The sequence below is a fragment of the Nyctereutes procyonoides genome, unplaced genomic scaffold, assembly GCF_905146905.1.
Source record: "Nyctereutes procyonoides isolate TBG_1078 unplaced genomic scaffold, NYPRO_anot_genome, whole genome shotgun sequence".
NCBI classification, from domain to species: domain Eukaryota; kingdom Metazoa; phylum Chordata; class Mammalia; order Carnivora; family Canidae; genus Nyctereutes; species Nyctereutes procyonoides.
The window spans coordinates 64,939,196-64,957,077 of NW_026575126.1; the positions used below are offsets into that span (position 1 = coordinate 64,939,196).

The 17,882-nt window shown below is 50.8% G+C and overlaps 1 protein-coding gene across 1 annotated transcript in view; it reads left to right on the forward strand.

Moving 5' to 3' along the window:
- The window catches only part of SDK1 (sidekick cell adhesion molecule 1), a gene marked incomplete at its 5' end in the record, with an annotated part of 892,328 nt that extends 878,559 nt beyond the window's left edge, over positions 1-13,769 (forward strand). The window contains one exon of the mRNA XM_055340442.1: positions 10,042-13,769. Coding sequence (XP_055196417.1) covers positions 10,042-10,293 — 252 coding nt within the window. The remainder of the gene's footprint in view (positions 1-10,041) is intronic.
- Between the last annotated feature and the right edge of the window lie 4,113 nt (positions 13,770-17,882).

Here is a 17,882-nt window from a genome sequence, read left to right on the forward strand (position 1 = left end):
GCCCTCCTCTCTCAGCAAGCCCTGTGCTAGGAGGAAGGGGCTCCTTTTACAATTCCCACAGGTGCCTCTCAAGGTTCCCAATGCTTTCTGGGTCAAGAGCTCTATCAGGAACCTGATGAGAGGTGTAGATGCTCTCTCTATGTACATGCAGAATTTCATCTAGGATCTGGAGGTCCAGATCCTTCCCCTCCGAGGAAGCTCTGACAGTCGCCTCCAGCTGAAGCCCCATGGAGTCCAGCTGAGAATTCCTATGCCTGGCTTCTGTCTTCTCTCTGGGTCCTTGGGTAGATACAGTGAGGCCCATCTTTTTTTCCAGAGTTCATCACTTTATAATCTTGCTAGATCCTGTCTTTGAACCTTGTACACTTGGGAGATTTGTAGGCACTAAATATTCATGGGGATCCCAACAGAGGGACCTGGGGACGTTCATCATCTCAGAAGTGCCAGCTCAGATGGGAGAGTTTGCTGTGAACCACATTTATTAAACAGCTTGATTGAGATGTAATTCACACACCACACAATTCACCCATTTGGAACATTGGGTATTTAGGAGTATGTTTTTAATTTCCTCATATTTGTGAATTTCCCAAATGTCCTTCTGTTACTGATTTTTTAATTTTCTTCCACTGTGGCCTAGGAACATGCTTTGTATATTTTAAATTCTTTTAAATTTATTGGGTCTTGTTTTATGGTCTGTCCCTGAAGAATGTTCCATACGCACTTGAAAAGAGCATGTTACTCTGCAGCTGTGTGGAGTACTCTGTCTGTGGGGACTGGCTGATTTACGGCACTGTGGAAGTCACCTAGATTTTTGACCTTCTGCCATCCACTAATGTATTGATGTCTCCAGCTATTGTTGAACTGTCTATTTCTCACTCCAATTCTGTCAGTTTAATTTTGTGTATTTTGTGGCTCTGTCATAGGTAGATATATGTTTATAATAGTTACATCTTCTAGATGGATTGACCCTTTCAGTAGTATAGTATGTCCCCTTTGTCTCTGGTAACAATTTTGTCTTCAAGATTACTTTGTCTGATATTACTCAGCCACTCTGGTTCTCTTTTGGTTACTGTTGACATGGTATATCATTTCCATTCTTTCACTTTCAATTTGTTTGTATCTTTGAATCTAAAATGTGTCTCTTATAGATAGTATGTAGCTGGTGCATATCAGGGTTTTGTTTTTTTTTTTTTTTTTTTTTTTTTTGCTCTGCCAGTCTCTGCCTTTTGACTAGATTGTTTAACCCATTCACATTTAATGTAATTACTGCTAAGGTAGAATTTACATCTGCATTTTGACAACTGTCTTTTATATGTCTCATATCTTTATTCCTCTTTTTCCCCCACTTACTTTTTTCTTCTTTAAAAAAGATTTTATTTATTTATTTATTCATGAGAGACACAGAGAGAGAGAGAGAGAGGGGCAGAGACACAGGCAGAGGGAGAAGCAGGCTCCATGCAGAGAGATTGATGTGAGACTCAATCCCGGGTCTCCAGGATCAGGCCCTGCCTGGGCGGAAGGCGGTGCTAAACTGCTGAGCCACCCAGGCATCCCACTCTGTTCTTTTTTTAAGGAAAACTTTCTAATGTACCATTTTAATTTGCTTAATTTTTGCTTTTACTCTGCTTTTCCAGTTATTTTTGTTAGTGGTTGCTCTAGTATCAACATTTACTTAAGATTTATACTAGGGTACCTGGTTAAGCATTCAACTCTTGATTTAGGCTTAGGTCTGTCTCAGGATCCTGGGATTAGGCCCTACATGAATCTCCATGCTCAGTGGGGAGTCTGCTTGAGATTCTTTCCTTTGCCCTGCCCCCCCCCACCCTGGCTCATGCATAAGTGCATTCTCTCTGTCTCTCTGTCGCTCACTCTCTCTCTCTCTCTCTCTCTCTCTCTCTCTCTCTCTCACATACACACACACACAAAATATTTTTTAAGAAAGACTTATACTGAATCTCAGTGATATATAGAAACTTTACTCCTATACAGCTCTACAGCCTCCTCCCCTTTCTATGCTATTATTATACATGTTATGTCCGTATATCCATATGGTTACAAACTCAAGAATACGTTTTGATAGTTACTACTTTACAGAACTATATGTCTTTTAAGGAAGTCAAGAGAGGAAAGGAGAGCAAGTATGTTTCTGGAGTTTACCACTTTAGCCTGTTTATGTACTTTTTCTGGTCCTCTTCATTTCTTCCTGTGGATTCAAGTCACCATTGGGTGCCATTTCTTCACCCAGCTTCCTCCTTTATGCTATTATTGTTAAGTATGTTACATTTCTGTACATTATAGGCCCAACAATACAATCATATACATAATTTATGAAATTGCTTTTTAACTCAGATAAAAGAAGAAAGAAAAAGAAATATGCAGTCATACTATATTTTATAATTACCCGTGTGTGATCACCTTTGTTGATACCTTTTGTCTTTTCATGTGAATTTGAACTTCTGTCTGTGTCACTTGCTTTCAACCTGACAGTCTTCGTTTAGTGTCTCTTGTAAGGCAGGTTGGCTAACAGTGAATTTTCCCATTTCTGTTTATCTCAGAATGTCTATTTCACCTTCATTTTCTGAAAGTAGTTCTGCTGAACAGATTCTTGGTTAGCAGTTTTTATTCAACACTTTGACTACATCGACCCCATTGCCTTCTGTCCCCCAGCTTTTTTCTGATTAGAAGCCAACTCCTACTATTATTCAAGTTCCCTTGTCCATGATCTCAAGAGTTTCTATCTTTGTCTTTTTGACTGTGAGGCGTCTGGGTATGGACTTTGCTCCATTTTTCTTACTGGGTGTTTGTGGAGCTTTCTGGGCATGTGGATTAATGCTTTTGATAAATCTGGTAAGTTTGAAGTCATTTTTTCCCCTGTTTTTCTGCCTCTTGCCTTCTCCTCTCATCTCGCTGCTGTCATGACTGGCTCATGTGGTGGTGCTCCCAGCACCTGCTCACATTTATCAGGTGCTCTTTCCTTTTGTGGTTGCTCTTTATTGTGTATGTGTGTGTTCTCTGTGTTTCGGATTGCATAATCTCTGTCAATATCTCCTGGTGCCCTGATTCTTTCCTCTGCCAGACCCAGCAGACTGCAGTGTCCCTCTTGTGAATTGTTCATTTTAGCTATTGTATTTTTCAATGCCAAAACTTCTCATTTGGTTCTTTTGCAATAATTTCTGTGTCTGTTGATAGTCTCTACTTGGTGCAATATTGTCATCTTCTGTTCTTTAAACACAGCTTCCTTTAGTTCTGTGGATAGATTATAATAGCTGCTTTCAAAATCTTTGCCAACCAACATTCGGGCCTCCTCCAAAGGCTACCTGCTTTTTGCCCCCTGTATGGCACACACTCTCCTGGACTCTTTTGAAAACAGGTCATTTTAGTTAATATATTGTACCTATTTGGAATACTGGTCTCTTCCACCCCAAGGATTGTTCTTGTTGTTTGCTTATTTCTTATTTAGTGATTTGGCTGGACTAGTTCAATGGAAATCTGGTGCCTTCACAGTGTGGACTCTCTGATGCCGCTCCTGAGAAATGCAGCCTTGGGGATGCATTCAGGCCCCCTGAATACCAGGGATAACAATGGTCCCAGCCAGGCTCTCTTTGTACCCTTTTCTCCCCCCATTAAGATTCTGGATGGTCTGTCATGGTTGGTATCACACCCAGCTTTTAACCTCCACCACTTGTTGACTCTATTATTTTTCACAATGCCCTGGGCTATACATTACTTCATGGCTTGATCCAGTTAAAATGCAGCCCTTTTGTAGAGGCAAGATGTTGTCAATCTGAATTTTGCTCTGATCCCAAGAGGGCTCTCCTGAGCTATCTCTCTTTCCCTGGTTCCCTCTGTTAAACTTCTGGCAGGTTTATTACTTCACTTGCTATAATCATGGAATTAACAACTTCCTCTTAATTTCTCATCCCGAAGGACTCTGCTATTTTCAGTAATGCCCTTAGGCATGCTCTGTTACAAACAAAGCCATCCCCTCCGGAGCTCTCTGTTCTAATGGACTGTCTCTCCCCACTGTGCAGGATTCTGTGTCATGGCACCAAAGCTGAGGGTGGGGACAGTGGCCCTCTTATCCCATAGTGACACACCTGCTGTAAAAGTAGGGCACTGGGTGGAGATGGTAGTCCCTGGTCTTCTGAGCTTGCCTTTCCCAGGGTAAAATGTCTTCCCTACAAGCCAGTTTAGGCAAGGAAACTGGGGTTCAGTGTTCTCAGCCTGCCACAAGTGGTGCAGACCATCTAGCCTGTGGGTGAGGACAGGGTGAGGAAGGGAACCTGGTTCTCTTAGCCATACCTGCCTGAGAGAGAGCTTTCATCACACTGAGCTGGGGATGTGAGTGGGGAAGCAGGTGATGCAGGTCACAGTTCAAGTGCCTCCAACTCTTGTTGTTCTTACTGAAATTTAGATTTTTCTGGAATAAATCTTTCTCCATTTGCTATATGTCCTTGCCACTATTTTCAGAGACTATAAATGCCTGTTTATAAAATCACTCTCCCCAGTTAAATCATTGCCCCACCAGGAAGAGAATCTGCTAGCTCCTCACCAGCCATTCTGGAAATGCCTTTTGAATTTGTAATTGATGGTAAATGTAGTGATGATTTCCACCCAGTCCCTTAACCTCAAATTCACAGAAATAGAGTCAATTTATAGAACTGTAGACAGAGCCCTTAGAGAGATAAGCAGGAAGAACAAACCAGTGGTGGATAGCAACAGAATACACCAGAAGCACTTATCTCAAATAGGACTAACTAATGAGTGCCTTGTATTTGGATTTAGATTTGATATTAACCCTCCCGACCGGTGGCAGCTTCTGGGTTTAAAGACACTGCACACTGAGATGCCAGTGGTGGAGAGTATGACACAGTCTGGGCCCTGGGCTTTGCCAAGGGTTTGACACAGAGTGAAGCAGGAGTGAGGAGGGTAATGCCTTCCCCTCCTGCCCACCCTCCTCTGCAGAGCTCATGGGAGCGAGGAAGCAGAAACCTTGCAAGGTCTTGGCTGGAAGAGCTCTTCTGTGAAGTTAATCTTTCACTAAGAAACTAGCGATGCTGTCCTTTTCTCCCCAGGGTATATTTTTAACCATTTTCAGAAATATTGCTTAAAGTGGAAATTCTGCAGATAGGTTCACAGGAGCACGGGAACCTGCCTGATTGGAACCACTCTGAGTTAGGCTCTCGCTGTCGCATGACACACGCTGTGGCTCTTTATCTTTCTCCAGTTAGGAATAAGAGGCTCTCTCACCGGCTTTTCACACGACTGCTTATGAACTATATCAGGACTACTGTTCAGATCACACTATAAAAATTGTTCTCGAAACCCAAATAAATGGTTTTCAAAATCTCTCCTGCTCCAACCAACTTAGACCAACCCCCTCATACCTAATTAATTCCCTAATAATATTTGACTCTTTCATCTTGCAAATATAATACCAAAAGTATTGAGATTATCTCTGTTAGCTGCTTGCCAGGCATCTGTGCACCTTTAGAAACTGCCACCACATCCAATCACCTGCTGTCCTTCTGTGGTTTCCTGGGAAACCAACACACTTCACTACTTCGTATCACACAGGAAACTTAAAAAAAAAAAAAAAAAAAAAAGGACCCTGCAGCATTGCCTTTTTGTCAATAATCCTAACTCACTAAAATATATCCCCATTAAAAAATAATAATGTCAAAAAAATTAAAAATAAATAAAAATAAAATAAAATAATAATAATAATAATAATAATGTCATATAAACAATAAACAGAACAGGCAGCAGCAGGAGGAAGGATGGCATTTTAATCCAGTGCTCTCTCATAGAGGAGACGCCAAGGGCTGAGTAGAAACCAGGAGGCCCAGCTTATGTGTCATGTGACCCTCCACTCCTAGGCTCCTTTTTCTCCTGTGTTTCTGCAGGGTGGTCTCACAGAAGCTCTTGGCTGGGTCTCTAGGTGCCCAGCTTTGCCACATAAAGAACTCTGCTCTTCCAGATGAAGTGCAAAGAGTCCCAGGGAGGTTTCCAGTTGGCTCTGATCAAATCACATGTGTGCCCATTAGCCAATCACTAATGAGGGACAAGGCAGAGAAGGATCACTTCCTGAAGTTCATTTGGGAAGGTCAAAGCCCACACACGAACACTGGGACATCACTGTGAGCCAGACAACCACCCAACTTCTCCTGTCGAGGCCTCATCACCCGCATCTGTCTCAGACCCCTCTCTCCATAACTGTAGGACTTTGAGGTCCATGATTAAGAGAACATACAATGATGTAGCTTCTGAGCTGTCTCCAGTGAGACTGTTCGTTAAGTAAATGGGCCTATAGATGTGGGACACGGGACGCATCCATCCTCTAAGCCAGGCTGGACATGCCTGGGGAGAGGCTACCTCCTGCAAGAACATGAGAGTCCCTTCTAGACCAGACACCCCTTCTCCCCCCATTGCCACCTGGCCATTGTGAGCTAACTTTTCCATGGGCCAACAGCTGCAGGAGGAAGGGTGGGCAGGGGTAGCAAGAGGGGGAGATGTAGGTGCCAGACAGGTGTGCTGAAGCGACATCTGCCTATGGCCATTTCCCCCAACACAGAGACCCCACAGAAGGCCTACCTCGTAAAGTGTTCCTCTAACCTTTTATACAGCTGTGCTGGAAAATGTACCAAAGTGTTTCTAAAAAGGCTTTATTTCTGCCACCTTAGCTGTGATAGCAGTGCTGGGTCTGGCCCCACTCTGTCGCCCGCCACTATGACCCTGAGAAGGTCACATGCTTATGGGGGTCTTGGCTCTTTCAGACACAAAACAAGGAGATTGAATCCAATTGCTCCTTCTCACATTTGTGCTCATGCACATCCTTCATGGTTGGGACGGTGCGGCCTCCAAGCACCAGAGGGTACAGTGTGAAGAGGGTGAAAATCTTGAACCATATGTTCAGTCTCCAGAAAACCATGACCCCTGACCCGAGTGTGCGATCCCCACTGTCATCATCCTGAGTGTTCTGTGCATTTCTCTAAGAGAGGAATGCATCTCCTCCTCTCCCTGACATACCTCCACGTGAGCTCTTTTCTCCCAAGCTTCTTAGAACCAGGATGGGTGTCTGCAGAAGGAACAAACCCAACTCTGGGGGCAATAACATAGATTCCACCTGTTTCCTTCAGGTGACCTTTGTTCTTGTCCTTGCCGGTCTTGGTATACATATAGCTCATAAGCCCCTCAAAGCCTCTGGAAAACAGAGGAAGAACAAACCTTAACTACTAGAATTTCAGGTGCCCCATCTCTTATCGGCAACCCCCAAGGCCACAAGAACCATTGAAGAACTCAGCATTTTTCAGGTGCAGGAATCCATCAGATACTATGTCAAGTCCCCAGTAGGGGCAGGGCAGCAATCTCTGATCAAACACCTTAGCATTTCTGCAGCAAAACCAAAGGATATTCACACTAAATAGTCTCACATCAGCTCAGCTCAGGGTTAGCTGCCAAATGAGCCTAACACAAGTCAGGCTTCGCCACCAGATGAGGTCACAAAAACAGCTTTTGGCTTTCAGACCACGGTGGGTATGAGATTGACGGGTGGGCCGGTGTGAGTGGGATCAGCTGATGCAAAGGAGAGCCGGAGCGGAGAGCCAGTTCCATATTTGCTGAGGCAGCAGGAGCCTCCAGGCTGCAGGGCTCCAGGGCTCCCACCCCGCCTGGGACACCGGGTAGCTTGCCTGCTCTCTGAGCCTCTCTCTTCACCCCTAAAATAGGAATAAAATCCCCACCTCACAGGCCACTCTGCGGTGTCAGAGATCATGCAGGGGGTCACTCTGTCTGCAGTAGCATCTGCTAAAAAGAAGCTCCTCTTGGATGGCTCTGTTGTCACCATCACTGTCTCATTATGGAAGAGCTGGATACTCTCTGCATCTTGGGATGTGTCAGGAGGGGACATTCATCTGACCTGCATTTACATGAGCTCTGACTCAGTAAAAAAAAGCAGAGGAACCACAGATGCATTCAGCTGCCAGCAGTTGATTGTGCCATAACATAAACAGTTTACATTTAATGTCCTGAGAAGTCCTGAATCTGTGACTTACTATTACTTTCCTGTAAATATCCAGTGAGAGCCAGATTTTCAGCCTGTGTCTGGAGAATCCCAGGAGTCTCTGGCTCCCCTGCCCACGTCCACGAGGGACTTCTGCATAGCTGAGAGGCCACCGGCTTTCACAGGCCTGCGGGACACAGGGCTGGCTTCCTGAGTGGAGGCCACTGTTTGTTAGTCCCCGGATAGAGCTTCTTGCATGGGGGCCATGTCCTCCCCATCAGATGAGGAGAGTGGCTCAGGCGTATGGCTCAGAGCACCGAGGGACTCTCTCTGGCTTTCATGAGTCTCTATACAGACCACATGTAAGATGGGGGCAAGCAGTCAGCTCTCCCTGCCTTCCCTGCCCTCACTCAAGCCTGACCACCGAGCAGAAGCTTCTAAGGAAGACACATTCCCTGGCCCTACCCCAGAGCCTTTTGATCAAGACAGCAGGAACCACGCTCAGGAATCTGTGCTCTCCCCAAAGCTCCCTAGTGATTCTGAGACAGCATTTGGGGGCCTCCTGACACCGTCTAGGGAGACAAAGAAGGACAGAGCTCAGGCATCAGAGCCTCAAGAGGAGATGCACCAGAGTTTCAGGGACAGAGCCCCGGGGTGGGGAGGTATCTTGGAGTGGGAGAGGCTTTACCCAGCCACAGGCTCCTGTTTCCCGCCTTGAACTTGAAAGCTGGACGAGGTCATGTCTCTGGACCCATTTCTGGTATATTCAGGGTGTCCAAGGCCTCTGCTAGGTCCCTGGGGGTGCATGGAGGAACCTGCTGTATTTTCAGGGTATAGGGACTGGGCATCTCCAAGTGGGGCCTGGTAGCAGAGCCTGACCAGCCTGCGGCTCCACCGCAGCAGGTGGCAGGGCTTCCAGGGGTGCAGGAAGCTCCCAGAACCACACAGCACCTCTGAGGCAGGGAAAGCAGGAGCATCCACTCGCTTGGGAGAACAGCCTCCACCCACTGTCTGTTAGCAGTGCTCTCAGTAATTTAAAGTCAACCCCCAAAACCATGAAATCGAGTTTGGCTTTAAGAATATGAACATAGAAGCTATGTGGACTAAATGTTCTTACTGGAAACTCCTGATTTATTTTATTAAAAGAAAGGGAGAGAAAGCCTCTCAGACTGACCTTCAGACGTCAACAGGGCAGGCTCTTCTGTAGTGTGTGGCCAGGGTCAGGTCTCTCTGGCCTGGGGAGGGAGGGGTGGATGGCGACATTAGACATCATGTCTCACCAGGGCCTCCCTCCTTAGTAGCCAACCCACAGAGGTCTGCATGCATGAGACATCACATAGAAATGTGTATCCCACAGAGAACACCCCATCCGCACCCCCACATGTGGTCAGGGCCGGCTCCCTTTGGGGCAGCCTGAGGACGCTGGGCCTTCCTGGCTCCCACCACGCAGTTATGCCCCATGTGGACACAGAGCACCCCCTTGAGGCTGTGTAGACCTGCCCTGGGCAGAGATTGAAGTGTAGACCCCTCCTGAGGACAGGCTCGGACACACAGGGATTAGGTGCAGCAGCTCAGGAATAGCTGGGACAGTACATCGTCCCCTTGTAAATGCAGTGGAGACACTGAGCTCAGCTGGGTGTCTGGGGGTGGCGGCAGGCTGGGGAAGTGGAGTCGGACCTCCTGTGGAGGGCGGGCCTAGGGGAGGAAGGGGAGGAGGGTGGGAACTGACTCGAACCTTCCAACTTTGGGTAACTAATGCGGTTCCTGCCTCCTGGCCACTCCTGGCTCAGCCCTGCTGCCTGTGGCCACCCTCCCCCTGTGGCCACCGGTGTCTCCCATGGCTGCCCCCCACATGCCCCCATGGCCACACTTCCCCTCTCCCATGCACCACCCCCTGCCTCCCTACCCCCCCCATGCCCACCCACCCTGTGGCTGTCTTCCCTCTCCCTCCAGGCCACCCCATCCCCCCATGCCCACCCTGCCCCCAGTGGCTGTCCTCTCCCTCCCGGGTGCCTGCTCACACCCTGTTGTCCCCCCAGGGCACCGACTCCGAGTCCGAGGATGTGCCCCCCCAGCACTCCTTCGTCAACCACTACATGAGTGACCCCACCTACTACAACTCGTGGAAGCGGCGGGCCCCGGGCGGGCGTGCCCCGCACAGGTACGAGGCAGTGGCGGGCGGCGAGGCGGGGCCGCACCTGCACACGGTGGTCACCACGCAGAGCGCCGTGTTCGCGCCCGCGGGCCCCGGCGCCAGGACTCCACTCACCGGCTTCTCCTCCTTCGTGTGACGGCCCCAGCGGGGGCCCTCCGCGGACCTCCCAGCCTACTTTTGTTAAGACAATCAACTCCAATAACTGAGCTCAAGCTTTTGTTTAAAAAGAATTCTGATAAGTGATGATTTTACCTACTTGTGGACACTAGATTTCAATTAGAAAGGTTTTTTTAACGGCTTTTTGTAACATCGCTGCAGGAAGCGGGTTTCTTTGTTTTCTTTTCTTTTTACGAGAAGGTGTATTTCAGTGGTGCAATGGCGGGAAGACCTCAGACACCCCCCCCCCCCAGCCCTGGGTTTGTCCACCCCGATGCCCAACTAGGGAGGCTACGGGGGAGGAAGAGCAGGGGTCCAGGGAGCTGTCTGCCCGCGTCCAGGCCACTCCTTCCTCTTCTCCACCTCCTGTGCCTCCGGAGAACCAGCTGCGCCGGGGTCCCCATTGGTGACACCCCTGGCTGGGCTCTCGCTGCCTCCTGGGGTCCGCAGAGCGAAGTCTGCGCTGGGCTCAGCGCTTTTCCACCCGACAGCATCCACCTCCAAAATATTCTCCCCCACAGTTTCTAGGCAAGAAATCAGCTGTCAAGTTCCCGGCGAGGGGGCCAGAGCTCGTGAGGTGGGGTCCTCTGACTCGGTGACAACTCAGTGGTTGGCACCCTGTGTCATTCCCGTGGTGAACTATCCGGCCTTCTTTTCTTCCTTTCTTCCCTTAAACCCGACGGTGCAGAGCAGAAAACCACCCCCAGGGCTGGCAGGCGCCCCGCCGGCCCTCACCTAGCAAGCTAGCTCCTTCCGGAGAACACAGCACACAGCCAACCCCGCTAACCCAGAGAGAACAAGACGGCGCTTGCAGAATTGCTTGTTGTGTAAGAGGTGTGCATTGTTAACCAGAGTATTTTTTAAATCTTTTTATCTTTTTTTAAAATATGTCACATGAAATGAATGAGTCTCTGCTGTCTCCAGGTGCCTTTTTATTAATTGTTTAGCTTTGTACATGAGAAAGACGAAAAGCGTCAGTGTCTCCAAATAAAGCAAAACAGCTCTGAGCAAACGAGGCCCCGAACTGCCCCCCTGGCCAGGCCTGCAGCGCACGTGGGCGCCGGCCTTCCTCTGGCACAGCCGCGGGCTCCCCACCCTGCCCGCTGCCCGCTGCCCAACCCCAGGCTGCTGCTCTCTCCTCCCTGACCCCAGCCCAGCTTTTAGCCTTAACTGGTTTTCTGGAAATGTTTTTCCCCCCTTTGCTATTGTTTTGTTTCAGTTTTTCAGCTACATGAAAATAGCATGAACTACGTTGCAAATTTGAAAGTCCAAACTGTAGCTGCGGCTCCAGCCAACACATTATTCTTGTGAGAGGTGTCTGACGGGGCTGAGGAGCAGGTGGCGGACCCGACAGGCCTGAGCCTAGGTTCGGGTGTACGCGGTGTGGTGCTGGTGCCAGCAGGAGTGCGCCCAGAGCTCGGGGGGCCGGGCTCTCGCCAGCGGGAGTGGGGCCATGACAGTGCCCAACCACTCTGTGGACACCCCCAAGGCCGAGGGCAACAAGGCAGGTGCAGTCTTCCTGAGTGGCCTGCCAACGCCCTGAGGGTGGGGGAGCCTGTGTCGTGGCCACGTGGACAGCCTGTGGCGTCTACTCGACTGTATTCCTTCTATAGCTCCACAGGGCCCCCTGCTTTCAGAGCGGCCTCCTGTGGCTCCAGGAGACCAAGGAGAGTTTTGTGGTGGGTGAAAAGCCCCTTTTCAGTTTTTCCAAAACAAGAGGGTGTGGAAGGGTTCCTTTCCTTCTCTCTCCCCCCACTCCTTTTCCTTCCTTCTCTCTGTCCTGCCTTCTTTCTCTGAGTGGAGGCGGAAATATTCTAAACCAAAAATCCTCGATGCTCTGCCCAAAGCCACTTGTGTGTGAGAATCACTGCCCACAGTTCACCGGCCAGGACGCGCCCTGGGTTCAAGGCGCTCCTTCCTCTCGGCCCCCAAGTCAGCGGCCAAGGGGGCAGGAAACGGCAAGGCTTACAAACTGAGCTTCTTGGAAGACAGGCGCCCAGTGGAGAACGCGGACAAACACCGCCTTCCGTGCACTTCGCTCTCTAAGCCATATGAACTTTGCTTTAAACCATGGGGGAAGAGTGTTATGACGTGTTGGAATGAGGACGATTTGGTTTGAGGTGTGTTCTTTGCTTTGGGGATTTTGCGACGACACGACACCTTTTTTTTCAGGTTCATTCTATTTTCCGTGCTTTCTCTACCTTCCCTGAACTCACTTTGTGTGGAACCGTCTGTCTGAGTCTGCACTGGCTGCTTATGGACTGTTGGCATCTGCGCTCCAGCCCAGCCCTTGGCCCTCGGCAGACTGCTCCAAAGGAAGAGCAGGTGCTCGCAGTGAGGCTTGTGCCTCCCCGAGCAGTATGCACATGGACCAGTGTCACTTCCCAGCCTCTCACCTTTACTTCAGGGAGGAAAAAAATACATCACACGAACGAACCACATTTCTTTAACTAAGACAACATGAAATGTCCTCTTCTTGCCGCCTTCTGTAGTGACATCACTCAGGGGCCCCACAGGGAGCAGTGGCTTAGCCCCCATCCCATGCCCACCCTCGTATGGGCCATTGGACATTGTGCTGACGGCTGAGCTGCCCTTCCCGTGTGAGGGTGGGCCAGCAAAGTGGCCCGGGGAGGCCGTGCTCTCTGTGGGGGCTGCAGGGCTGGGCATGCACGGGGCCGGCCCTCTCTGCCAGGCACCAGGGCACCACTCCCCAGACAGGTGAGTGGCAGGGGCAGCTATGGGCATTAAGCACATCGGCATGGCCTCGTGCACCTCCCCCTGGATAAATCAGCCCAAACCGAACCCCCATCTCCTCCAGCCTTCCCTTCCGCTTCTCTCACTGCCATGCTTTAAGGAGTGCTGAATGAAATGTCTTAGCAGAGGACGGTGTGGCCTAGGGCACTGTGGGGGCCCACACCCCCCAAAAGCGATGGAAGTGGCCCTCTGCCAGGTACAACTTCCACGCCGCCGGGAGGAAGGGTCACGTGCACGCTCTGTAAACTTCTTTTGATGCTGTGCTTGTACTTGATCACGACTGGATTGAAGCATGGTGTTTGCGCAATGGAACGTAGCATGGTTTCTAGTTTTTACAAATCCTTGGCACACAGTGTAGTTACTCTCCCAATGAGCAATCCATCCGCGTATCCCAATCGGGCTCTCCTTAGGGCAGCATCCCTATAGCATTGATCGGGTCAGGAAGGCAGAAACACTGTAGCCACCCGTGAACTGAGCTAGTCTGCCAAGGCATGCCTCATCTCCTCTCAACGTCGTCGCCTTCTGGGTTCTCTAGAGCTTAGGTCAGTCCTGAAGTTTTCCGACAATGTTTTCTGGAATTCTGCAGAAAACCAGATGTCCTTTAAAAAAAAAAAAAAAAAAAAAAAGGAAAAAGAAAAAAAAATCTTGTAGGAAGACAGAGAGGTGCTATGGGTATGATTTTTAATAAAAACATCATTTTGTTCCTTACGTGCTTGTGGTTTTCTTTAACAAGTATCGATGAAATGACTCATGAATTCTAGGGCTGTAAAGATTAGCCCCAGTGAAGTCCTAAACCACACACGCAGTGGTCCCTGACCCCAGTCCTGGTGAGATGCAGGTATGCACAGACAGCGGGGCCGAGCTCAGAGGGATTTACACTCTCCCGGGGAGACCCGCACCAGGGGCACCTGGCCATGTAGCCCCACCACCTGGCCGTGCCCCCAAAAGGCCCCCAGAGCCCAGAGGGGAGACTGCTCCCTACCAAACTTAGCCTTGGTTGGTGGGAATGTGGGACCCAGGCAAGGTCTCCCCTCTGGGCAGGGCCCCCAAGAGAGGCGTGGCCTCCCACACTCTCATGTCCCGCCAGCCTCGGAGGGGGGCTCTCAACCCTGTGCACTCTGTGAATCACTGAGTGTGCACAAATCCCAGGGCTGCGGCCACACCCAGACCAACTAAGGATCTCTAGGGGCTGGGCCCAGACACCCGCTTCTTTTTTGAAAGCTCCGCAGGTGATTCCCATGTGCAGGCAAGGCAGGCAAGCCTGGGAAAAGGCCAGGGAGCACGGGGGTTGGGGGTACAGGGGCACCGGGCCGGAGTTCCAATTTTGCCCTCTTGCTCCAGAAGCCGGCACTGCCATCACCGAGCCAGAGGTAAGAACGTTTTCGTTTTGCTCTTTTCCCCACCACTGACTGCCTACGTTCCATCCTCCCTAAGTATGAAATTGAAATCTGCGAATTTCCCTCTGTGCCCAGGATGTCACACTTGTGGCTGCGTGTCCGAGTCAGCGGATGGTTACTGAACACCACTGTTTGCCAGATTCGTCTGTTCATCGCAGGCCCTGGTGCCACAGGCGCAGTCAGGGCTCTAGTCTGTGATGAGGAAATGCCCAGAGAGGGGCAGCCACCTGGCCGGGGGAAGCCAGCCGGGGAGGGGCAGGTCGGGCTCCGAACCCAGGTGGCTGGGGCTGCAGAGCGGGGGTCTGCTTTCCCCTCAGCTTCTCCCAGGAGGTTGGGACGCAGAGCCTTGGGGAAGCTGGTGTCCCTCCCCGCAGCTTGGAGCCTGGTGGCGGAGAGGCACCTGCGCAAAAGTGTGCAGGCACGGGAGGCTCCGTGTCCCCGTGTGCTCTGCTCCTGCACACAGATAAAAGGTGCGTGTTTGCTTGGCCTGTGCCTGGAAAGCTTCGTCGTGGTGACTGTCGTCATGGGAAAGTTCATGGGAGGCCTTTGTAAATGCAACATTTATCACCGGGAACAGATACCCCCACTGCCGTGTGGGTGACGGGTAGATGGACTGCCCTAGGCAGGAAAAGCAACATGGGTGAGTCCCGGACGCAAAGGCCTGACTGTGCTTCCTTGCCTCCTGGGGGCAGGATGGGGTGGGGGGTGGGGACCGGGAAGGGGTAGCAGCAAAGGGTGGCCTGCTGGGGGCCCATGCCCGCCTGTGAGGAGCCCAGGGATTCCTACACCCTGAGCCCTGCAGAGCCTGGCCCCAGACAGACCAGAGCTCACATCCATGGCCCTGGGAGCCGGGGTGGGGTGGCGGGCGGTGGTGGTGGGCTACAGGGGTGCAGGGACCTGCATCTCCAGGAGTCAGCCTTCCATGGAAGGGAACTGGGTCTCTGCGTCCTCCTCGACTTCACCGAGAGCCCCATCCACAGGATAATGCGGACCTAGACACCGCTAGGGTGCTGGGGCCCCTGGCAAGGCCCTCAGCAAAGCACCTCTGAGCAGACCTGGGCTCCTGGGGTGGTTCACACTTTGGCTGCTTTTCTCAGCATTCCTGCACCCCCGCTGACTCTAGGGCATCCCTGTCCCCCAGGCCACCTCCCAGATGGCCGACAAGTGCCCAGGCTAGGCCGAGGGTGGTGTGACTGACTTCTCCATGCACAGTGAATCTGTGCACAATAGCAGAAAAGCAAGCTGGAGGGGCCTCTGAATCTCTCCTGGGAGATCGTCTTGCTTTCTGCCAGTTTCCAAACTGTTCCTGTCGACCTGGCAAGCTCCCAATGTTCTTTCGATGAGTTCCGTTTGCTTAGGTTAGCCTGAGACTGGTCACCTGTTTGCAGTGGAAGAACCTTGCTTCTTGCACTTGGGGCAGGGCCTCCTCCTCCTCAGGCCTGAGCTCTGAGCACCGGGGCTGCACCTGCAGGGAGGAAGGGGCCGGCCTGTGGGGCTGCAGAGGCTGCAGAAGGGCCCCCTACCCCGAGGCGTAACAGCCACACTGCTGCCTGGGCTCAGGGAAAGGTCAGTGTGGCTGGGCTTCAGGATAAGGCAAACAGTGGGTCGTTACTGAAACGATTTGCCAACCAAGGAGGGCCCTTGTTCGCAGTGAGCTATGGCTGGAAGCCTGAAGTGTGTTTTCTGCTAAATGAGGTATTTGGGGGACAAAAAAAAAAAACACTCAGTGAAAATTGTGAACTGTCTCTAAATGGCCCCAGCCTGGTGGGGCTCTATCCCTGTAGGTCTGCAGTGTTATGCCCACCCAACCAGAGTATTTGGGGTTGACTCATGCAGATGAGGACACAGAACCAGTGCCCTCCTGCCGGCACACCTGTGGGCTTGTGGCTCCTCCTCCACGCAGCCACAGCCTCTGACCCTGACCAGGAGGGGGGGACCCTGTCAGCCCCGAAGCCCCACCTTGGACCTCACCGGGCTTCCACCTGCAGGAAAGATAAGCCAGGGGGTTGAGCTGACTGCATCAGGGGTGGCCTTGACCCTGCAGCCTCCGCCTCGAGATGATCAGAGGTGACCCCACCAAGGCTCTACTCACCCTGGTTCTGACCTCGGGCACCGAGCCCCACAGTGCCAAGGAAAAGGCGAAGCAGAAAAGAGGTTTGGAGGTTGGTGACAAGGCCTCACCACATTTCCTAAGAAAACTGAATTTTGATGAACTGGTTGCCTGTTAATGTGACATTCACAGTGGGTTTTAGAGGTTCGGTTCTGTCTCCAAGTGGAACCGTTCTCAGACACCATTTTTGGGAAACACAGAAGCTCTTGCAAACCTTCTGATTAAATAGTCCACTTTCCTAGAATTATTGGTTCACCAGATGCCTCTTGTTAAATGGTCTGATCGTGTCCATGGCTTCGCTTGTACAAGTGCTTCAGGATTTGCCAAAATTTCTTTCCCTTTAATGGTTTAAGTCAATTAACAGCCAGCATGGGCGAAAATTCCAAGCTGTTAATTTTGGGCTCCACGGTCTTAAAATGTCCTGCTTCTCTTCAGATAAGACCATATTCTACAGTCATTGAGCAAACCACTACATTATGGGGTTGAATGTGATCCAGGTTCAAATATTTTAATAAAAAAATCATATTTCTGAGCCATTCTGAGATGTTTCTATGGGATTCTCCAGCCAGCAGATGGTATAATCAGCTTGATGACTTAGGGGGCCCAGTTGGGGTCCCCAAAGGGAGCCCAAAGGAAAGTCCCATTCAGCTGGTGGAGGCCCAAAGCCTGCAGCTGAGAGTCCCGTGCTCTCTGTCTTAGGGAACATTTTTTCAAGAATGTTCAGGCCCAGAAGATTGGCGACTGGCTGCTCCAGAGATACAGTGTGATGGAAGCAAGACAGAAACCCAAACAAGCCCCTCAGAAGGTCTCCAGGGGCATCTCAGATGGAGAGGCCACACTGTGTCCTGGGGATGCCAATGAGGGGAAGGCCCCTTCATCATCCACCCCACAGTGCCCACTCGCCTCCTGTGTAGACCTGGAGACACAGCCCTCCTGGCCCGGTGCTGACACAGATGTCCCCAGGCCACCTGAGGTAGGAAATGAAATTTGCCATGTCCACACACTGGAGCCTATGCAGCTGTTTGATGACGTCTATGGGCACAGAGCAATCTTCAAGTTACACCCTTACGAGCAAAAATAAGTGTGCTCTCACGTGTGAGCATGCACGTGTGTGTATGTGCACACCCATGCACACACATCAGGGTGTGTAGAGGCCGTCTCTGGAAAGATGGACATGAACTTGGTAACAGTGGTTGCCTCTAACCTTGGCGCTATCTGAATTTGTCACCACACACACACATAGTATCTTTTCAAACAGAAGAGGAAGAGTGCCAGGGCATCTAGGCTGACGCCCCCCACCCCAGTGCC